General features: G+C 40.5%; 2 protein-coding genes across 7 annotated transcripts in view; one reads left to right on the top strand and one right to left on the bottom strand.

Annotated features, from left to right (window-relative positions):
• The window catches only part of Tubgcp4 (tubulin gamma complex associated protein 4), a 46,341-nt gene extending 45,101 nt beyond the window's left edge, over nt 1-1,240 (top strand). Inside the window, exon 18 of the mRNA XM_047539477.1 lies at nt 224-1,240. Within this exon, the coding sequence (XP_047395433.1) occupies nt 224-236 (13 nt within the window). The 3' untranslated portion in view covers nt 237-1,240. The remainder of the gene's footprint in view (nt 1-223) is intronic.
• Nucleotides 28-18,700, bottom strand: part of Tp53bp1 (tumor protein p53 binding protein 1) — a 90,991-nt gene continuing 72,318 nt past the window's right edge. For 5 of the 6 annotated variants that reach the window (XM_047539467.1, XM_047539469.1, XM_047539468.1 and 2 more), the window contains 10 exons: nt 15,260-15,531; nt 14,455-14,604; nt 13,727-14,157; nt 10,448-10,639; nt 9,833-10,048; nt 7,981-8,196; nt 4,442-4,536; nt 3,515-3,714; nt 2,830-2,975; nt 28-2,466 (listed from right to left, as the gene is read on the bottom strand). In XM_047539467.1, the coding sequence (XP_047395423.1) occupies nt 2,279-2,466; nt 2,830-2,975; nt 3,515-3,714; nt 4,442-4,536; nt 7,981-8,196; nt 9,833-10,048; nt 10,448-10,639; nt 13,727-14,157; nt 14,455-14,604; nt 15,260-15,531 (2,106 nt within the window). In that variant the 3' untranslated portion in view covers nt 28-2,278. Of the gene's footprint in view, nt 2,467-2,829; nt 2,976-3,514; nt 3,715-4,441; nt 4,537-5,184; nt 5,346-7,980; nt 8,197-9,832; nt 10,049-10,447; nt 10,640-13,726; nt 14,158-14,454; nt 14,605-15,259; nt 15,532-18,700 lie in introns of those variants that run through there. The other variant, XM_047539471.1, reaches the window with a different exon arrangement.

Raw genomic sequence — 18,700 nt, 5'->3', positions numbered from 1 at the left:
TGCTTGAGAGGCAAGCACTCTACCAACTGAGCTATATCCCCAGCCCAAAGTAGGCTTTTTTTTTTTAAGAAGTGGTTTTAACAGTAGTCAGAGAGACTCTGAATGTTAAGATGACATTATCTAGATCACAGGTTGCCCTGACTCATATTTCCTTGAAGACAATCTTAGGAAAGCATGGTATTTAATGAGCCTCTTTTTTTTTTTTTTTTTTTTTCTTTTGTAGTTTCGGGATGTGAAAACTTCTGGTTCATAAGCTGAAATAACAGTTAATCTCACCACATGCTCAAGTCTGTTACCGAAGATCTGTCCTATTCTCTAGCCACTCACCAAATGTCTGCAGCCTAATGAGAAGGCTTTACCTTTTCTCCTAGAAACAGTCCAGAGATACAATTCCTTCCTCTCATTCCCATTTGGAATGTGACTGCCCACCAAGGAGTACCTGTGGCATCAGCTGTCCCTCTGCTGACTACACAAAGCTCTCACTCATTCTTTACACTGAGAGCATTTGCTAGGCATGTTCATTTACTCACCAGTGATTATGGGGCGTTTACTTAGGTTTGCTTAGGTTCTGTTCAAGGTGTGGGAAATACAGTAGTAAACAACAGAGATCAGAAAGGTTTCTGTGCACCTGTGTGTGTGGTGGGGGGTCATAAGTAAAAAAGGAATTCTGTTTATAAATAGGTCAACTGCTGGATGTTATCACCAAGCAAGAAAAAGGTGAGAAAAACTTTCCTTCTCCCTGTATCAAGTCACATATGCCTACACAGATTCTTTCCTCCTTCAAAATTTATAAGACTTCCAGCCTTAAGGATCTTCAAACTTGTGAATCTGAAGAATTTTGCAAGTTCCAATTCTTTCAGACAGGTAAAAGGGCAACTCTAGCTAATAACAATATATTTAAAGTATTTTTCCACCAAAGAAAAAGGTCTTCAAGAGAAAATTGAGGTCAAATTAAGATTTTTTTCATAGTTTTTTTGTTCAGCTAACTTTATTATTATTATTTTTTGTGGTGCTGGGGATTGAACCCAGGGCCTTGTGCATGCGAGGCAAGCACTCTACCAATTGAGCCATATCCCCAGCCCCAAATTAAGATTTTTAACTTACTGAAAATTGCATGCCCAATTATTCTACCTTAGACAAACAACAGTAATTGAAGTTTCCCTGATATGACCCAATCATCATGGGTAGTCATTAATGTTGGTATCAATGTGAATAAAATAAATATTCATTTAACATCTCCTTCCAGACTGGGGAAAAGTGTGTTCTGGCCTCGTTTGCAGCACTCACTCTGGTCTTCATCTCTGCTTCTTCCACCACATGTTATGATCAGTTGTAATGGTCAACTAGAAATGACCCCTTTGACCCCTTCCTCCCTCTGCTGCCTCTAGAGCAGGTGTTGGCAAATTCTGGCTTGCTGTTTGTTTTTGTAAATGTAGTTTTGTTTTTTATTTTAAACATAGCCACACTCATTTGTTTACATATTGCCTATGATTGCTCTCATCTTCTCACAGCAGAGATGAGTCGTTGTGACAGACCAGATGGCCCAAAAAACCTAAAAATTGTTACTGTTTGGCTCCTTATAGAGGAATGTGTTGGGCTTTGTTTAGAGAACAAGAGGACATGAACAGGGATGATGCTAGGGGCAGGGAAGAAATAGCTTCTAGCGATTGTGACAATAATAATATATTGGCTCTCCCACTAGGACTTTCAATATCTTATCTTACAGAGTCAAGCTTATAGTCCCATCAAGCTTATAGTCACTCACCACTCAGTAATTGATCCTTTTCCCTTGCATGTCAGCTGTCAGTGAGCTCTACATTTAGAAACTTTTTTAAATAGTCAGAGCTCTTTCCAGTTTCACTTAACTTTTGGCATATTAATCTGGTCTCTCACCTACTTTAAAATTTGAGTTTTTGGAAGCACAGCATTTTAGACAGCCTGGGATAACTTTTTGACAGTGATGCCACAAACTAAAATCTTCTACTAAATTTTTATCTTCCTTGGCTAGCTGTCCTCCTGAAGTGAGCAAAACTACTGAAAACCTCCAAGATACTGTTTGTCTTGTTATTTGTTCCAAAATTAAGCTCAAAGAAACAGATGAAGAAATCCCAGTTACTACAACCAAAGAGATTCAACATTTATTTTATCATAAAAGTCCAGCAAATAAAACTATATACAAGATCCATGCAAAGAATCCAGTTACACACAAGACACATTTAAAACCTGGTTAAAACACAATCTCCACAATAGGCAATAAAACCGGTAAGACCAAGTATCTTTAGTGAGAAACATAATCATGTTTATATTTTGGATGCTGCTTGAATCCAATTCTCTCCCCAACAATGAGGCACTGGATCACCCACTCTTGTGACACCACAGGCAGCTGCAATGCTTCAGCACACTTCAGCACAGAAGCTGGGCATGAGGGGTCTGTCACCACCACATCAAATACCCCTAAAGCAATATCTGCAAGAAGTAGGGGAAAGTGAATGAGGAAAGGATATCAATTTAGCCCCCCATTAAAAAGACAGGTGTGCCTTCTAGCCAATGCCTTCCAGTCTACCCAAACTAATAAAGTCCTATTATGTCGAATAGTTCTGATCACAACCAAAAATATAGGCTAATCTTGTAGAAATGTTTAACAAATACACTACTGGAAACAAGTAGAAGCATGAACAGCTCAGTGCTTCACTCACATTGACAGGTTGTACTTTTCTTCTCTTTGAAATATCGATAAGGTGAAACTCTCAGAACTGAGACTTGCATCACAAGGCCTAACAGGGGTCTAAGGATATACTTGGAACAATAACACACACACTTTCCAGGTACCTTTGTTATGGGCACTTGAATGGTGCTGCTTCACAGAGGCTGCCCCACCAGTCATGAGGATCTCAGACCAGAGCTCCAGGAAGTTCTGCTGTTGATCTGATACCAAGAGTACCTTCAGATTCTGGAAAGGGTTTTCACGGGGTTGCCTATGAAGAATTCAGAGATAGCCCTTTGGAATTGGAAAGAACCTTAGCATGATAATGACCAACAGCCATTCTGCAAAGGAACTCAGGTACATCTGTACCCTTCATAACTAAGCCCTGTATTAGGGCACCCCATTCCTTACCCCTTGGTGAAATGATGTATATTCTTTGGGATCCCTGGCCTTCTGATCCTACCCTTCTGACTCCTATGTTTGTCCAGGGACTGGGAATAATCTAAATCATGTGCCTGAACTTTTTTTTTTTTTAATGCTTGCTTAAAACTTCGTTCCCTGACCTTATAGGTTGGGAATATTGAACCTACATATAAATCCTCACACATGTTCAAAGGATTCTGAGCCAATATGGAACTAAACTTTGGAAATAAAGCTAGATGAGCTGGTGAAGTCATTTCAAACCCAAATTCTATAATTTATTCTATAGACACTTCAGTTTCTAAAAATGTTTATCCTCTCACCTAGATTCTTCCAAAAGCTTGCTGTCTTCCTATCTCTTCAGCTCTGGATGGGCTCTCAAATACTCACCAATCCAAAATTTTTTGCTCCTCAAGGCTGTACCCAGCTGGTAGCAGATAATTACGGTAGTTCTGAAGCTGGTTGGCATGGCAACTGTCATGGACCCAGACATGAGACACACAAGGAATCCCACTGGCAAGGCACAGAAAGTACTTCCGGGTTCGACAATGCTGATCCGCAATTAGGAGACACTGGTAGGCTGTGTTACACTGGAAGGAACAGAACAGTCAATGGGTCTGGAAATGTCTGTGGAAAGGTCCTCAGTAGTAGCTCTGATAAGCTATGGAGAACGACTTGGAAGGCTTTCAAATACTTTCCAAACTATGATTGTCCTTGAGGCCATTTCTCTCAAAGGCCCAAAATGCTTCCTTAAACATTCTTCCTGACTCTTACCTGTCACTTTCTGAGGGCCTAAATCCTGCAGGGACAACCAAACCCATGTACGTGTCCTTTTAAGGTAAGAATCAGCAACATAAAAGGAATTTCTAATAAACATGTTTCAGTCTGCTTTATCACAGAAATAGAACCAGAGCCATTAACTAATGCAAGCTTCTATACATTTCCTTGTATACAATAAAAACTAAATTTCATGCAATGACTTTTTTTTTTTTTTTTTTTTTTTTTTGGTACTGGGGATTGAATCCAGGGCACTCTACTACTGAGCTATATCCCTAGTTTTGTTTTTTTTTTTTTTTGAGACATTGTCTCACTAGATTGCTCAGGTTGGTCTTGAACTTGCAGTCATCCTGCCTCAACCTCCAAGTCAGTGGGATTACAGGCATGTACCACTGTACTTGGCTCATGGAACATTTTGAGAGTTTTCCAATTCCTGAAATCTGGCTACTTTATCCAACCTCCTGGACTTCTCAGGCCTTTTCTCAGTGCAGAAAGACTTCATTATTGTCACACAGGATAGATACACAAAAAACTCCTCACCTGGGCTTCATTGAAATCTTCAAGGATATAGCCAGCTCCTGCTCGAAGCTGGGATTCTGTGTACTGCTTGTTGAAAGGAGGAATTTCTAAAAATTCTACATAAAAAAACAGATAACCAAGGTAATAGTTACTGAATTGGTTGGTTTCTTATATACTACTTTATGCCTGCTTCTGACTGCCTCATTTTCTATTCCCCAGCTATCTCCACAGCAGTGTGTCCCCCAAAACAAGTTAAAAGCTTCCCCATAGGTCAGAAAGATCTGTCTTGAGGCCTATAAAATGCTGCCAAAAAGAAGGGACAAGAGCAGGAGGGAGTGGGAAGAGGAGGACTGAAGGTAGGTCCTAGACCTGAAATCAAAGGTTCCTCTACACTAAGACTTGAATCAAGGGACTCTTCATGGGAATAGACAGTGTAACCATTTCCCACAGTGACAATCTAATTTGCATAACCTTTACCATCAGAAAGGTGTCCTTTTGTCTACCCTAACTCTTTACTGCATCAAACTAAACCCACTTCGAGTTCTGCCTCTGGTGGATATAAAGAATAGCTGACGATCACTTTTTATATATAATAAAGCCTTCAAATTCCCACTTCACTAAAACTTTTTTACCCACAGTACCCTAAAACTTTGGTAAACCAGAATGCACAAAAAATTTATGATTTCAAAAATTTAACTGATTAAGTGGAGGTTAATCAGAAAATCCTATTTCAACCTTTTCATGGAATACTATCTACCTTTGATGATCTTGAAGTACCTCAGGACACTGAACATCAATGACTGCTCTACAGTCTTGAGGGTGAAGTAGAAGATATGAGAGATGAGGCTGAAGCTGTAATGACCCTAGGCAATTAGAAATTGCTTCTTTTGAGCAAATATCTAATTTGAGCTTGTTTTCTTGTCATCTGCTCCTCTCATATATAATAACACATTAAAAAAAGAAAAGAAAAGAAAAGCAAGACATTAGAGATTTTAGTTAATTAGGATTTCTGGGAAATTAAGTTCTAATTAACTGAAATTTTATCACAAATAAAAAACCCAACCCAATGCATAAAGTTCAATGCCAGGACCACTCCCTTTCCCCCTTGTCCCCAGTGGTAAAACCTGGTAGAGCAGACCCCTGGTAAAGATGCTCCAGCAGTTTAGAAAATCCATTTCTCAAATTTTCAAATTTAATTTGGATTTAGTTTACTTTTGAGGTAAGAGTGTTCTGCCTAATTTGAGACTAAAATGAAGAGGTTATTTATTCCACCATTCTGATCTAGGAAAAAAGTACCAAATAAACCCAATTCATAGTCAATACCTGTGTCTGATGATCCCTGATGATGTGCCACCTAACAAGAGCAAGGGCTATATTCCTAACTCATTAATAGTGTTTCATAAGACAAATATTTTTACCAATCTCCTGTTATAAAAGAATCCCCATTTATCTATGATATCTATCACACATAGTTTCTTAAAAACTATTAATTCGGTAAAGGATTTTTTTCTTCTTCACTTTTTTCTTTGTGATACTGGGAATGGAACTTGGGTCTCACACATGCGAGGCAAGTGCTCTACCACTGAGCTATATATTCCCACCTTTTATTATTTTATTTATTTTTATATATTTTTTGTTGTTGTAGATGGACAGAATACCTTTATATTATTTTTAATGTGATGTTGAAGATCAAAAACCCAGGGCCTCACACACGCTAGGCAAGCACTCTACCAGTGAACCACAACCCCTGCCCTTATTTTATTTTTTGAATCAGGGTCTTGCCAAATTGAATACAATGGACTCCAACTTGAGATACTCTTGCCCCAGTCTCCCAGGTAGCTGGGATTACAGGTGTGTGCCACCATACCTGGCATAGCAAAGGATCGTTTTAGTACAGCTATCTTCGGCCATCTTGAGATCAAGATACCCCTAAGCTTTCTCATATGCCAAAAGTATCAAGGATTCCGGTACTCTTAGGGCAAGTCTGAAGGAACCAACATAAAACTGATGCATACAACATAACTACACTTTCTACCCAAAACCTAGAGTTTTTATAAAGGGATCTAAAAAAAAAATGTTCAAATACCTCTTCATTTAATTTTTGTTGAATAGAGTTTATTAGGTCTCACCCAGGCACAAAGAATTTTAGGGAACTGAAGAAACAGCCTTATCTCATATCAAAGTTAGTGTTTTTGACTATGCTGTGCCAAGTAACAAAACATCTGTAGTGCAGCCTTGTGAAGTGCTGGTTTGGGAAAAGGCTAGGAATTTGTTAGAGCAATATCGTGAAGGCAAAAATAAAAAAGACAATGAACACTTTTAATGCCAGGACATACCTTTATACAGACTCCTCACGGACTCCCCAAATATCTGATCAATGTTTGTGATCAAAGTAAAGCTAAATTCTTGGCTAGGAAACTCCTCACATACCTTATTCATCTCCCATTGAGATAACTATTGAATTCTGTAAGACAAACTAGGCTTTACATATACTGAAGACTTGAAAATCCCACACATTAACTATACTTGCTCCCACAACCCAACTTTCCTGTCCCAGAGCATCTTTCTCTACAGCCTCTCTCTATATGCACCTTCCAAATAGCATAAATTCAAATTTCAACTTCCTGATCACTCTTCCCATGTCCTTGTCCACATGGCTGCAGTTGGTGAGAAGTTTTGGCATATTAGGAAAGTCATCTACACACCTGAAATGCCAATCATCACAGATCTTTAGTGCTATTTTATGACAACCATATTTCCTAATTTAAACTCTTGTAAGACTCAACATTGGTCAGGGTTCTGACTTGTAGAACCATAGTTCCACCTAATCCATTAGCCTCAACAGACACATTTGGATGCTACTGTCAGTCACTTACAGTAATGTACATACTTGTATTTGCTCATTCTCTCATAGATTACATACTTGTCAAATATTGAAATGTTACCTCTCCTCTCTTCAGCCTTCACCCAAAACACAAAGTGACAACTATAAAAATTTAGTTTACAGTTAACAAGAAAGACAAGAGCTGGAAAAGGCTAGATGCTATTTCTCTCAAATTACCCTAGGCACTGGGCAGCACACGTTCCCAGTCTTAAATTCAGACCCTAAGAGAATAAAAACTCACTCTTCATATAGGTTTCCCCTAGAAATTGCCCCTAGGACACAGAGAAAAGATAGTAGGGCATTCAGAAGCCTGACTGACGAGGATGGCAGCAGGAGGGTAAAATGACCACTCAGTTCTAATCCCAAATATAATTATAGACAAAAAATGTAACCTCTCTCAGCTTGTTTCTTCATATGTAAAAGAGATGATAAAAATCTATCTCCTATATGCCTACCAGGATTGTTTTGAGGAACCACTCACTGAAAGGAATTCTGTGGAAATTGTAAACCAAGAGGCAGGCTTGGTACAAATTAATTTTCATTTACTTATCCAAGATCCCTATTGCCACTTGCCCAGCCTCTGCCATGCCTCAGCAGGGGACCAACCAGCACATAAAGTGAAAGAAAATGAAGAAAACATTTGAGTCAGAGCCCCTAGGGCTTCCTAGGGCCTTACCCTCCTCTTCCTCGCTGCTCCCTGTAGGACCATCTGATAGTTTGGAGCGGCTGGCCAACTTGTCACTGGTTGTGGCCATGGTGAGGAGAAAAGCATAGCCCAGAAACAAGGTTTTGTTGAGGGGTAAGGGTCCTCTCTGCTCTTCCAGGGCAGAAGGTTCACCTGTGTTATCTCCACTCTCACAGGGGCTCACAAACTCTCCTGCCCCCACTGCACCTGGAAAAGAGTATAGGTACTAGGTGATACCAAGCTCCTAGCACCAAGCATGACCTGATGGGTAGGCCATGCCCTAAGGAACTTTTCTGATTATTACTATAGCCAAGCACTCTAAATGGCCAATAACATAGGATCAAATAACAACGAAGACAAAATTAAATTTTACACAGCCGTGACAATGTACAGTGTATTATATTCATAAGTGAAAATCACTAGTATGTTTTGACATATTCAAATACTTTTAGCCATCTGAAATAAGAGGTGATTCTAACAGAAACAAAGAGTTGTAAGAGTGAAAAGTGGAAGTCTTCAGCCCACTTTCACAGTGTGCTAACTTCCCCCAGAATATGTGATATTTTGAAGCAGTCTTTAAAAAAAAATTTTATTACCAAGAAGTGTCCCCAGCAAATTCTCCCACCCCCATCTCTGACCCTTACCAGAATGGTACAGAGAATACTTGGTAATAAAGTGGTTTTATATGTAGATGAAGCCACATCAAAATACCCTGCCTTAATTCCTAGCTTCCAACACCTGGGTATGTAAGTGAACCAGTCAGTCTAGGACTCCCAGAACACCCATGCTGTAAGTGCCCCAGTTAAGTCCTTGAGAAGAAAGCAAATACCTGACCTGGAGAAGTTGAATCACAGGTTTGCTAGGAGGCTAAGATGACAAAAACAGGTCATGCATGCCTCCCTAAAATAAGAGAACAGTCTCAGAAGCAATATGGTGTCATGTATACAAGGCTGGACTCTGAAATCAAAACTGCCTGAATTTGAATCCTGGCTTACTTTGGGAAAATTAGTCAACTTTTCTGTGCCTCAAATTCTTCAACTGGAAACAAATTCTAGCACCTATATTTTAAGGGATTATATATGAGGAAATATGTATGAAACATGGTCCATGCCTTACACAGTAAATATTCAATAAAAGTTAGCTGTTGCTGTTGTTATTGTTTTTGAATACCTTGAAACAACAGTAGTCGTGCTAGACAGACAAAGAGATGACACAACACAAACACAGATAGGAGTTCTGCTGCCTGGACATGGTAACAACCAACAGAATTTCATTAGTGCACTAGCTTGAGAGTCCCATTCAGGGCAGATTGAGGATTTTATTTCTAAAAGTCTCAGCCATGGCAGAGAATCAATAAAAAATATAAGGACTGAACTCCTCTCAACATTGAACTTAAGTTACTAGAAAAGGGTTGACTGGAGGAAAGTAGGGAGAGAGGAGACATAGGCTGAGGTAACCTTCAACAGGAAGTTTGAGAAAGCCTAAGCAGGAGAGATAGGAGCAGAATTCCCAGGAGGCAGAAGATAATGCAAAGAGATCTCATCTACTTTGATTCTGCTTAAAATTCAGTATTCCTTTCCCTTCTAGAACCCACATAGGAGTCAATGAATGTCTGTAATCTAGTCCTGGCCTCCTATTTACCCCACTTGAACAGATTCAGAGGATAAGGGGACAGGAGATGCAGTTAGCTACCTCTGAGTACCACCTATAGGCTTATTGGACCCAACCACTATAACTAGGACAGAAGTGCCATTGCTAGGTATTAGGCTACATCTCTTCAGCAGCAGATCCTGCATTCTACCATGGTCTGCTGAGGGAAAATGAGACAAAAGGAAGCACTCACCAGGTTTTACAGTGGTAGACTTGCGGCCTCGCTTGGCAGGTGACCTTTCTTCTTCAGAAGTAATAAGTTTTCTTTTGCCTGAGGGAGCACCCATGGAGGCACGAGGACTTTCTGTGATCTTACGGGAAGGGGTTGTGCTGCTGCTGCTAGAGGCAGTGGGGGTGGCTGGAGAGCTGATGTTACTGCGCCGTTTCCGCTTACCTTCCACCAAATTGTCTACGTAGGATAAGCCAAAGATTGATCAAATGAGGCCCTGAATTCCAAGAAGCTGGGAAGAACCTGATTTAGATGTCATAGTGCCTTTCCCCAACCTCCCACAAGAGGCAGGAAGCCTCTTTTGAAGACCATCTTATTTCCTGTTCAGTCCTTGTCATAACTGAGATGTATTTTGACCCCTATACCACTGGGGAAACCAGAAAAACCCTAAGGACTATTTGGTACTGGGCAGAAAACAGGTAAGGGAATAGTTCCAGAAAATGATAGTTCATGACCATCTGATAAGCCACATACAGAAATAAGTTAGGGAAACACTGATGATTGCTCTAAAAACTACTCCTCCCTCTTTAAGCAGTACACAGTTTCCACAGACAGTTGTTCATAAAGCAAAGGTCTTACCTAAGCTGATGTCTGCTGCCTTTGTGAGAGGTGTTACTGCCTCATATGGGCCAAGTCCATATTGCTCTCTCAGCCTGTTTCCTTGTTCCAAGGACAGGATGACAGCCATTCGCTTATACCACTTCCTTTGGCCTTCTTTTTCAATGCTGTAGTATAGCTCCCCAGACTCCTTCCTATGCCCTTTCACCACTCCTGCAGGGTAAAAACATAAAAGAAGCCTGATGTTGTATTAAGCTGCTTAGCACCCTCTCAAAAGGCAAAGCAGGCCTGAGTCATGGAACTCAGAGATCAATGAAAGGATTTAACAGAATTCCTGTTGTGAATTCCAAATAGTAAGAACACTTAGGATTATACTTATCTACTACTGTGGGATTAAGGACATTTTCTCATAGAAGGTGACCATCAGTTATAAAATAAACTGAAGCTTCCCAAGGTCATTTTTATGGATTGTTAGTGGTTCAAATGGTTCCCTTCAAGAGAAATGGCATGTGGTTGAGTGATTAAGTCTTGTGGTAAGTTGTAGATGAAAAATGAGCTTTGTGGTGTCGAAGGTCTATAATTCCAGTGACTAGGGAGGCTGAGGCAGGAGGATCACAAGTTTAAAGTCAGCCTCAACAATTTAGCAAGGCACTAAATGACTTGGTGAGACACTACCTTAAAATAAAAAATAAAGAGGTAGGGTGCTTGCCTGGCAAGCACAAGGTCCTGGGTTCAATCCCCAGCACTGCAAAAAACAAAACAAAACAAATTAAAAAGGGCTGGAGATATGGCTCAGTGGTTAAGCACCCCTGGGTTCAATTTCCCAGTACAGGTCAAGAAAAATGAAATCATTATAACAAAGCATGTGCGTTGTACAGCAAAATCAGAACAAAGATAAAAAGAAAAGAAAAAAGTAAATCCTAACTCTTCTGCCTAAGTTTTCCTGCCTTTTACCTACTTTCCTGCTCTTGCCCTTAGGTTAGGAGGAACACAATATGGGGCACAAAACGAAACTGGGCTAGAATTCAAGCAGACCTGAGCCTAGGTCTAATTTTGCTGTGTGATTTCAGGCAAGGCCTATTTCCAATCATCAACCTCTCTATCAACCAACTATCTACAGCATACACATACCACACATACAACAAAAACAAGGCATTATTGAGTCAGATGTGGTGGTACAAGCCTGTAATCCCAGCTACTCAGGAGGATTTTAAGTTCAAAGTCAGCCTTAGTACTTAGCTAGGCCTTGGCTTAAAATTTAAAAAAATAAAAAGGGCTAGGCTCATGGCTCAGAGGTAAAGTGCTCCTAGATTCAATCCCCAGTACCAAAGACAAAACAAAAAAAACAAGGAATTACTATTAATTCACTCCTATAAAAAGAAAGATCCATTTTGTTCTCTCCTATTAGCTTGTGCTTAAGAAACCCAGAACCTCCCCCCAAGAAAAAGAGTACAGAGAAGAAAACAGGCCTTGGTTCTTTCCTGTCTATTCCACAGAATCACTCCCCTTGCCTGTTCATCTCCTAGCTTCAATCTCTATCACCAACTAAGTAACAAAGATCAATTTAAAAGGAAAAAGAAGCCCAAGGTCAAAAATACATTTAACACTAATGAAGAACTACTACAACTAGAAGCAGTCTAGTGTTGATAATAGAAGACAGACTCAATAAATGGAACAGACTAACTGCCCTTATTCACTCTGGATACTAAACTGTCTTTGTCTTGAAAGGTCAAAAGTGAACCAAAAGTGAACAGTGGCTTTGTACTTCAAAGAACAACTAATGCATTTGATCCATACTGTGAATCACAGATCATAAAAGAGCCCCTAACTGATGCCTCACATATCTGTTTTCTTCAAACCAGAAAGCAGTTGATTTCAGGCATGCAAATGAAGCACTAACAATTTCTTCCTAGGCTAAAAGATGTGAATGTACCTACCACACACACCTACCAAGTTCCTATCAAAACAAGTAGCAAGTTTAAAAGCCAATGGTGAAAGAATAGAATATGGAAAGGGAAAAACACTAACACTGAAAGTGGAGAACTCTGACAAATATTACCATCACCAGTGATGTCACATACCTTCTTTGGACCCCATGATATGGTGGAAGGGTACTTCCAGTTCTGTCGCATTCTTATAAAAAACCCGTAACTAAGCAAGGTGTCACAGTGCCTGTCTATAATCCCAGTGTCCCAGGAGGCTGAAGCAGGAGGTTCACAAGTTCAAGGCCAGCATCGGCAACTCAGCAAGGCCCTCAATAACTTAGCAAGACCCTCTCTCCAAATAAATAAAAAAATAAAAAGGACTGGGGATGTAACTGAGTGGTAAAGTATTCCTGGATTCAATTCCCAGTACCAAAATAAACAAACAAGAAAAACGTATAGGGGCTGAGGAGACAGCTCAGTCGGTAGAGTGCTTGCCTTGCAAGCACAAGGCCCTGGGTTCAATCCCCAGCACCAAAAAAAAAAGAAAAAAGAAAAACCTATAACTCCAATCTAATGATAGAACATTAGACAACCCAAACTGAGGAATGAACATTCTATAAAATACCTGTCCAGTACTCTCAAAACTTTCTAGGTCATAAAAAACAAAAGACAGACATTGCCATAAATCAGACGCAACCACAGAAAACATGATGGCTAAAAGTAATGTGATATCCTAGATTGGATCCTGGAACAGAAAAAGGAAATGAAAGAAAAGCTGGTGAAAACCATGTGAAGTGTGGAGTGACTTCATGGTATGGACCAACATTGGTTTCTTAGTTCTGACAAATGTATCATGCCAACTTAAGATGCTAACAATAGCGAAAGCTGGGTGAAGGGTACCCAGGAACTTTGTGCTATCAAGCATTCTGTACTTTGCAAATTTTCTCTACATCTAAAATTATTCCAAAATAAAAAATTTATTAAAAAAACATATGGGCTGGGGAGATAGCTCAGTTGGTAGAGTGCTTGCCTTGCAAGCACAAGGCCCTGGGTTCGATCCCCAGCACCGCAAAAAAAAAAAAAAAAAAACATGCAACAGGGCCTGGGGATGTAGCTCAGTTGGTAGAGTGCTTCCCTTGCACCTGTGAGGCACTGGGTTCAAACCTCAGCACCACATAAAAGAATAAAGATACTGTGTCCATCTATAACTAAAAAAATAAAAAAAATTAAAAAAATAAAAATTTTTACAGTAATGGAATCTCTGACTTTAGAGATCCTAGAAAAGGAGTGGGCTAGAGGAGATGACTTGGTAATTACTGACAGAAAAATAGACAGTCTTAGAGCATAATCTCTACAGATCCAGTTCTTTTATTACCTGCACTGAAATACTCATCCTCCGAGAGAGCCGTCACTTCAGTATCGAGCGGGATGGGGTCACACAAAAGAATGTCTTTGCCCAACACATCACACTCGTACCCATCATCAAAGAGCAATTTATACTTCCCAGCTCCAACATCTCGTGTGATTTTCCCAGAGTAAAAATAGCCATTGGATGACCACTTGGCTACAACACGGAGCCCTACAAAGCTGTTCCCTGGAGAGGATGCATCTAAGCCATCAGAGGAGCCAGCAGCAGACTGGAAAGGAATTTCTGGAGAATCGCTACGACGCAAAGCACTAGCACCCAGGTCTGCTCGTCTCGTAGAATCTGGCACACGGGGCACAATTCGAGTGAAGGATTTATCATCTGGTGACATGCTGGGTGAAATGTCCTCTATGCCCAATGGGCCAGGCACAACTGTTTCTCTAAAGAGATACAAGAGATAGGAGAAGGCAGTGAAAATATGATAGAAGTTCATATCTACCAATTTTCCCACTCCTTTGTCCATGATTCTGGGTAGCCCATTCTTTATTAACCCCATCACAGGCATAAATAAGCCTGGTCTCTCAGTGGTCTCACTGATCCCTGCCCACTCCCCAGTCAGTATGGGACCCTCTTCTCCCTCCTAATACCCCACATCTCTCTACTCCCATCTCTTCTCTCTATTCCCTTTATTTTCTGAACAAGTCATAGACTAAATGTATCTCACACTACCCGGGTACCTGGTTCCAGTGGTCCGAGAAGGTGGGCGGCCCCTTCGCCCGCGCCCACGTGGCGTGACTGGAGCTTTCCCTCCCTGTCTGATGCCAAGGCCTGCATCACCATCCTCCTCACACACTGGCGCCCCTGTCTGACTGACCCCTTTTCTAGGACTAGAGAATGAAGACAGGTTAGTCTGATAGCTCCTGCTACTGGATCCTCCTTCATAGTCTTCCCATGGTCCTCCAACCAATCTACATGTACTAGGCCTCCAGGGCAGTAGAAAACTGGTTCACACACCCACCACCAAAATCTCAGTCAGATAGTTCAAAGTATGGGATAACAAATGAAGGACATCTTCCTGTATGAATGTCTATTCCCTCCTGACAAAGCTTCCTACTGCTGCCCTTAAAACCAGCACACCCATTTCTGCCCTGCCTCCTCCTCTACTTCAGGCTTGGACACCTGCAAGGACAAAAAAAAGCTAAGAGATCCATCAAGTGGGGTCACCACCCCAAACTTCCTGTATTCCCAACCAAAGTATATATAGGCTGCAGAATATAGGGGTGGTAGAAGCATATACCTAGCATTTCCAAAGTCCCCTCACCTGTTTTCTATATTTTCCCAAGGGGTTTCTTTGTTAACAAAATCTACTTTCCACAGGGCTCCTCCCATACCAGCCCCAGATAGGAGAGGGATAAATGGAGATGGAGTTAATTCATCCTACACTGAGGATAGGGATTTCCCATTACTCCCTTTTCTTGTGATATTAGAATGTCAGCAACCCTGCCCCTGCTGTGGCTCTCTCTTGGGAGACCCTGTCTGCACCTCAGTTTTCCTGGGCCTCCTCGGGAACTGGGTAAGGCAAAATCTGCAGGTTCTGTCCCACTGGTTTTTCCTTTGAGTGGTCCGGCTCCTCTCCCTGAGCTGCCACTGCTGTGCATGGCCGAGAGACTTGTCCCACTTGATGTGCGATGTAAACTGGATGCCTTTGAGGAGAAGGAGCTGATATCCCCCAGATCACCTGAGGAACCCCCAGTCTGTGAAGGGGAAACTTCAGTTTCACACTCCTGACACTCTACAATGGGCTCTTCAGTCTCCTGCAGAGAAGAAATGAAGAAAGAAGCTAAAAGAAAGTACGAGAACAGTGCCAATGTGATGGTTTGAAAATCCTAGAGATGGCAAGAAATTTCAATTCAGAAAAGTGAAAATCAGTAGGGAATTTCTGGAATAACAGAAATGTTCTGTATCTCTTTTAAGTAGTAGTTACATAAAATTGTCAGAACCCCTGAAATCCCAGATACTTGGGAGGCTGAAGGAGGAGGATTGCAAGTTTGAGCTTAGCCTGGGCAACTCTTAGCAAGACCCTGTCTCCAAAAAAAAAAGTCAAAAGTCACTTGATGCTTAGGATCTGTTCATTCTACTGGGAATATACAGCTCAATAAAAAATAAAGATGGTAAAAGATTATTAAGAAAGAAACCTTTATACTGAGCTGTTATCTTTTTATTGGACAAGTTCACAACCTTTGGCTCCTAGCAAGGGTTCTAACCCAGAAGACAGTGGTAATTTCCCTTAGTGAAGACAGGTAAGGAAGTAGGTAGGTAGGTTAGAAGAGAAAATGAGTGGTTAGGAGTCCTTCCACGAACTTCATTAACAGTGAGCAGGGGCTGGGGTTGTAACTCAGTAGAAGAACGCTTGTCTAGCACGTGTGAGGTACTTGGTTTGATACTCAGCACCACATTAAAAAATAAATAAATAAAATAAAGGTATTATGCCCATTAACAACTAAAACAAAAAATCACAAACAGTGGGCAGCATTAATTAAACACTTTTTAACATTAGTTTTCGATATTGCCTTTCAATAAGTGATCCAAGAAGCAGGAAATTATAGTTAAAAAATAGAGTAAAAATGGTATTACTGTTAGGAAAAATGAAGACCAAAATGACTGTCATCAATCTATGAGTTTTCAGTACATGTGGGCCACAAGAATGTCAATTTGGCTTCATCTCACATGTCCACTTTAATGAGCTGGTAGTAGCGACATTGAGCCTAGTTTTAAGCCTTCTGAGCCTTCTAAACCCTAGGGTTAATGGGGAAAAGTTCTAGGACCAACCAGCAATACCCCTACGGGCACACAATAAAGAAATTACAGTATGCAGGTTACACATCTGCCTTTGAGTCTAGACTGTTCACATGATGCTGTGTTAGTCAGAAAGGATAAAGAGAAGTATAAGAAGACTCTTACCTCAACAAGTTTACAGTTTCCCTGGTAAGACATGATGCAAGCAATTGCATACATACACTTAACTAATCCTATGAAATGATTAATAGTTATTTTTTCTACTTCTCCCTTCTTTAAAATTCATAAAATCTTTCTCTTCATCCTGCCTTTTTGGCTACTCCTTTTTATACTTCTTTCAGGGTTCCTTTCTCTCTGTCTTTAAAACTGGTATTTTCTATGACTCTGTTCTCATTCCTTTTCTCATTCTTACATGCTTTTCCTAGATAGGTTTAGCACACTTACCCCTGCCATCTAACAACAGTACAAACTCAATTAAATTATTGGCATCATAAGAGACACAAATACCTACCAGATTCTTCCCCTTGGATGTACCAGACCTGAAATCCAACACATTCAAAACTCAATCCATGATCTTATTTCCTTGCCTTCAGTGAATGAATCCTAGATATCCACAGTGCTTCTCACATCCTTAACAGCTCTTTCTAGCAAAGGCTGATTTCTTTTTTTTTTTTTTTTTTTTTTTTTTTTGCGGTGCTGGGGATCGAACCCAGGGCTTTGTGTTTGCAAGGCAAGCACTCTACCAACTGAGCTATCTTCCCAGCCCAAAGGCTGATTTCTTTTAACCAAACTTCCATGCAAGAGTTTTAAGAGGGTGAGACCTCCCTCCCATTTATCTCTCATTTATAGATCATTTCTATGCTCCTACTCCTACCAAACCACTATTCTTTTTTTCATTTTATTTTTTTAATTTTTTTTAACCTTTATTTTGTTTATTTAGTTATACACAGTGCTGAGAGTCGAACCCAGGACCTCATACATGCCAGGCAAGCGCTCTACCACTGAGCCACAACCCCAGGCCCCACTATTCTCTTAAACTTCTCCCCTTCCTCTATTATCGACTAGCATCTTTCCACTCTCTCACATGATGACCTGAACTCCTGGTTCACAGTTCTCCTGCCTTCCCCATCACTGCTTCAATCATCTTCTCAGTGGCTCATTTCCATCAGATGACTAACCCAGCAACTTCCTAGTTTTCCTGAACTAATTACCATCATTATCCTTTTCCTCTACTTGACCTCAGCCATCTACTTCCAGGGTTCTTACTGTACACCTCCAAAGTCTCCACCACAAACATGCCACTCTCCAATTACCATCTCCTATTATCCAACTTGCTAGCTCTGATTAGATTCAAGTTAGTACAATCTGCCAAGGTCACTTGACCAAAGTAGGTGTCACGAGTCCAGAATGTAAAATGATTTCTTTTCTCAGACATGGCAAGGGAGTAGGGGTCTCAGGCTATGTTTCAGTTGATAGCAGGTCCAAAGATCAACAGCCAGTAGGAGTACAGGCTCCTACTCTTATAATGATTGAAGGCGAAGTCCTAAGTAGCCTGTTAAGGTCTTTTTAATGAATTTATTTACTTATTTTTCCATATGTTCCCCTAAATGCCACATTAAAACAGGGAATCTTAACCATCTTCTCTGGACATAATACCAAAATACAGTACAGTGCCTGTCACAAATGAAGCCCTCAGTGTATTTACTGAATGAAGGATCTGTCTCTAAAGCAGAAACCTACTTATTTTTCTGTCTCAGTTCACAGTACCACCATCTATCTAGCTGCCCAGGCATCATATTAGATTCTTCCTTCTGCCTAAATCTTCAAGTTCAGGCGTTCACAAGGGTCTATCAATTTTACCTTCTATATATATCTTGCATCTGTTTCTCTCCTCTCAGCCCCTACTGCCTCTGTATTACCTTGACGCTCATTAACTCGTTCCTAAATTATACCTCTAATCTCAACCCACTGTAATTCACTGTCATCCTGTCACCAATCTGACATTTCCAACATGCAAATCTGAGCATGTAACTCCTTCCCCCCAAAACTTTCAAAGGATTCCCATAACACAGAAGATAAAAATCTAACCTCTTTTCTATGACATACAAAAAGCCCTAGGCCATTACCATCTCAAAGTACCTTTACTCAGCATTTCTTACCGCACATGTTCTTGTCACTGAGAGTAAA

Source organism: Sciurus carolinensis, chromosome 2, assembly GCF_902686445.1.
Source record: "Sciurus carolinensis chromosome 2, mSciCar1.2, whole genome shotgun sequence".
Classification (NCBI taxonomy): Eukaryota; Metazoa; Chordata; class Mammalia; order Rodentia; family Sciuridae; genus Sciurus; species Sciurus carolinensis.
This window is presented reverse-complemented; position numbering and strand designations above follow the sequence as displayed.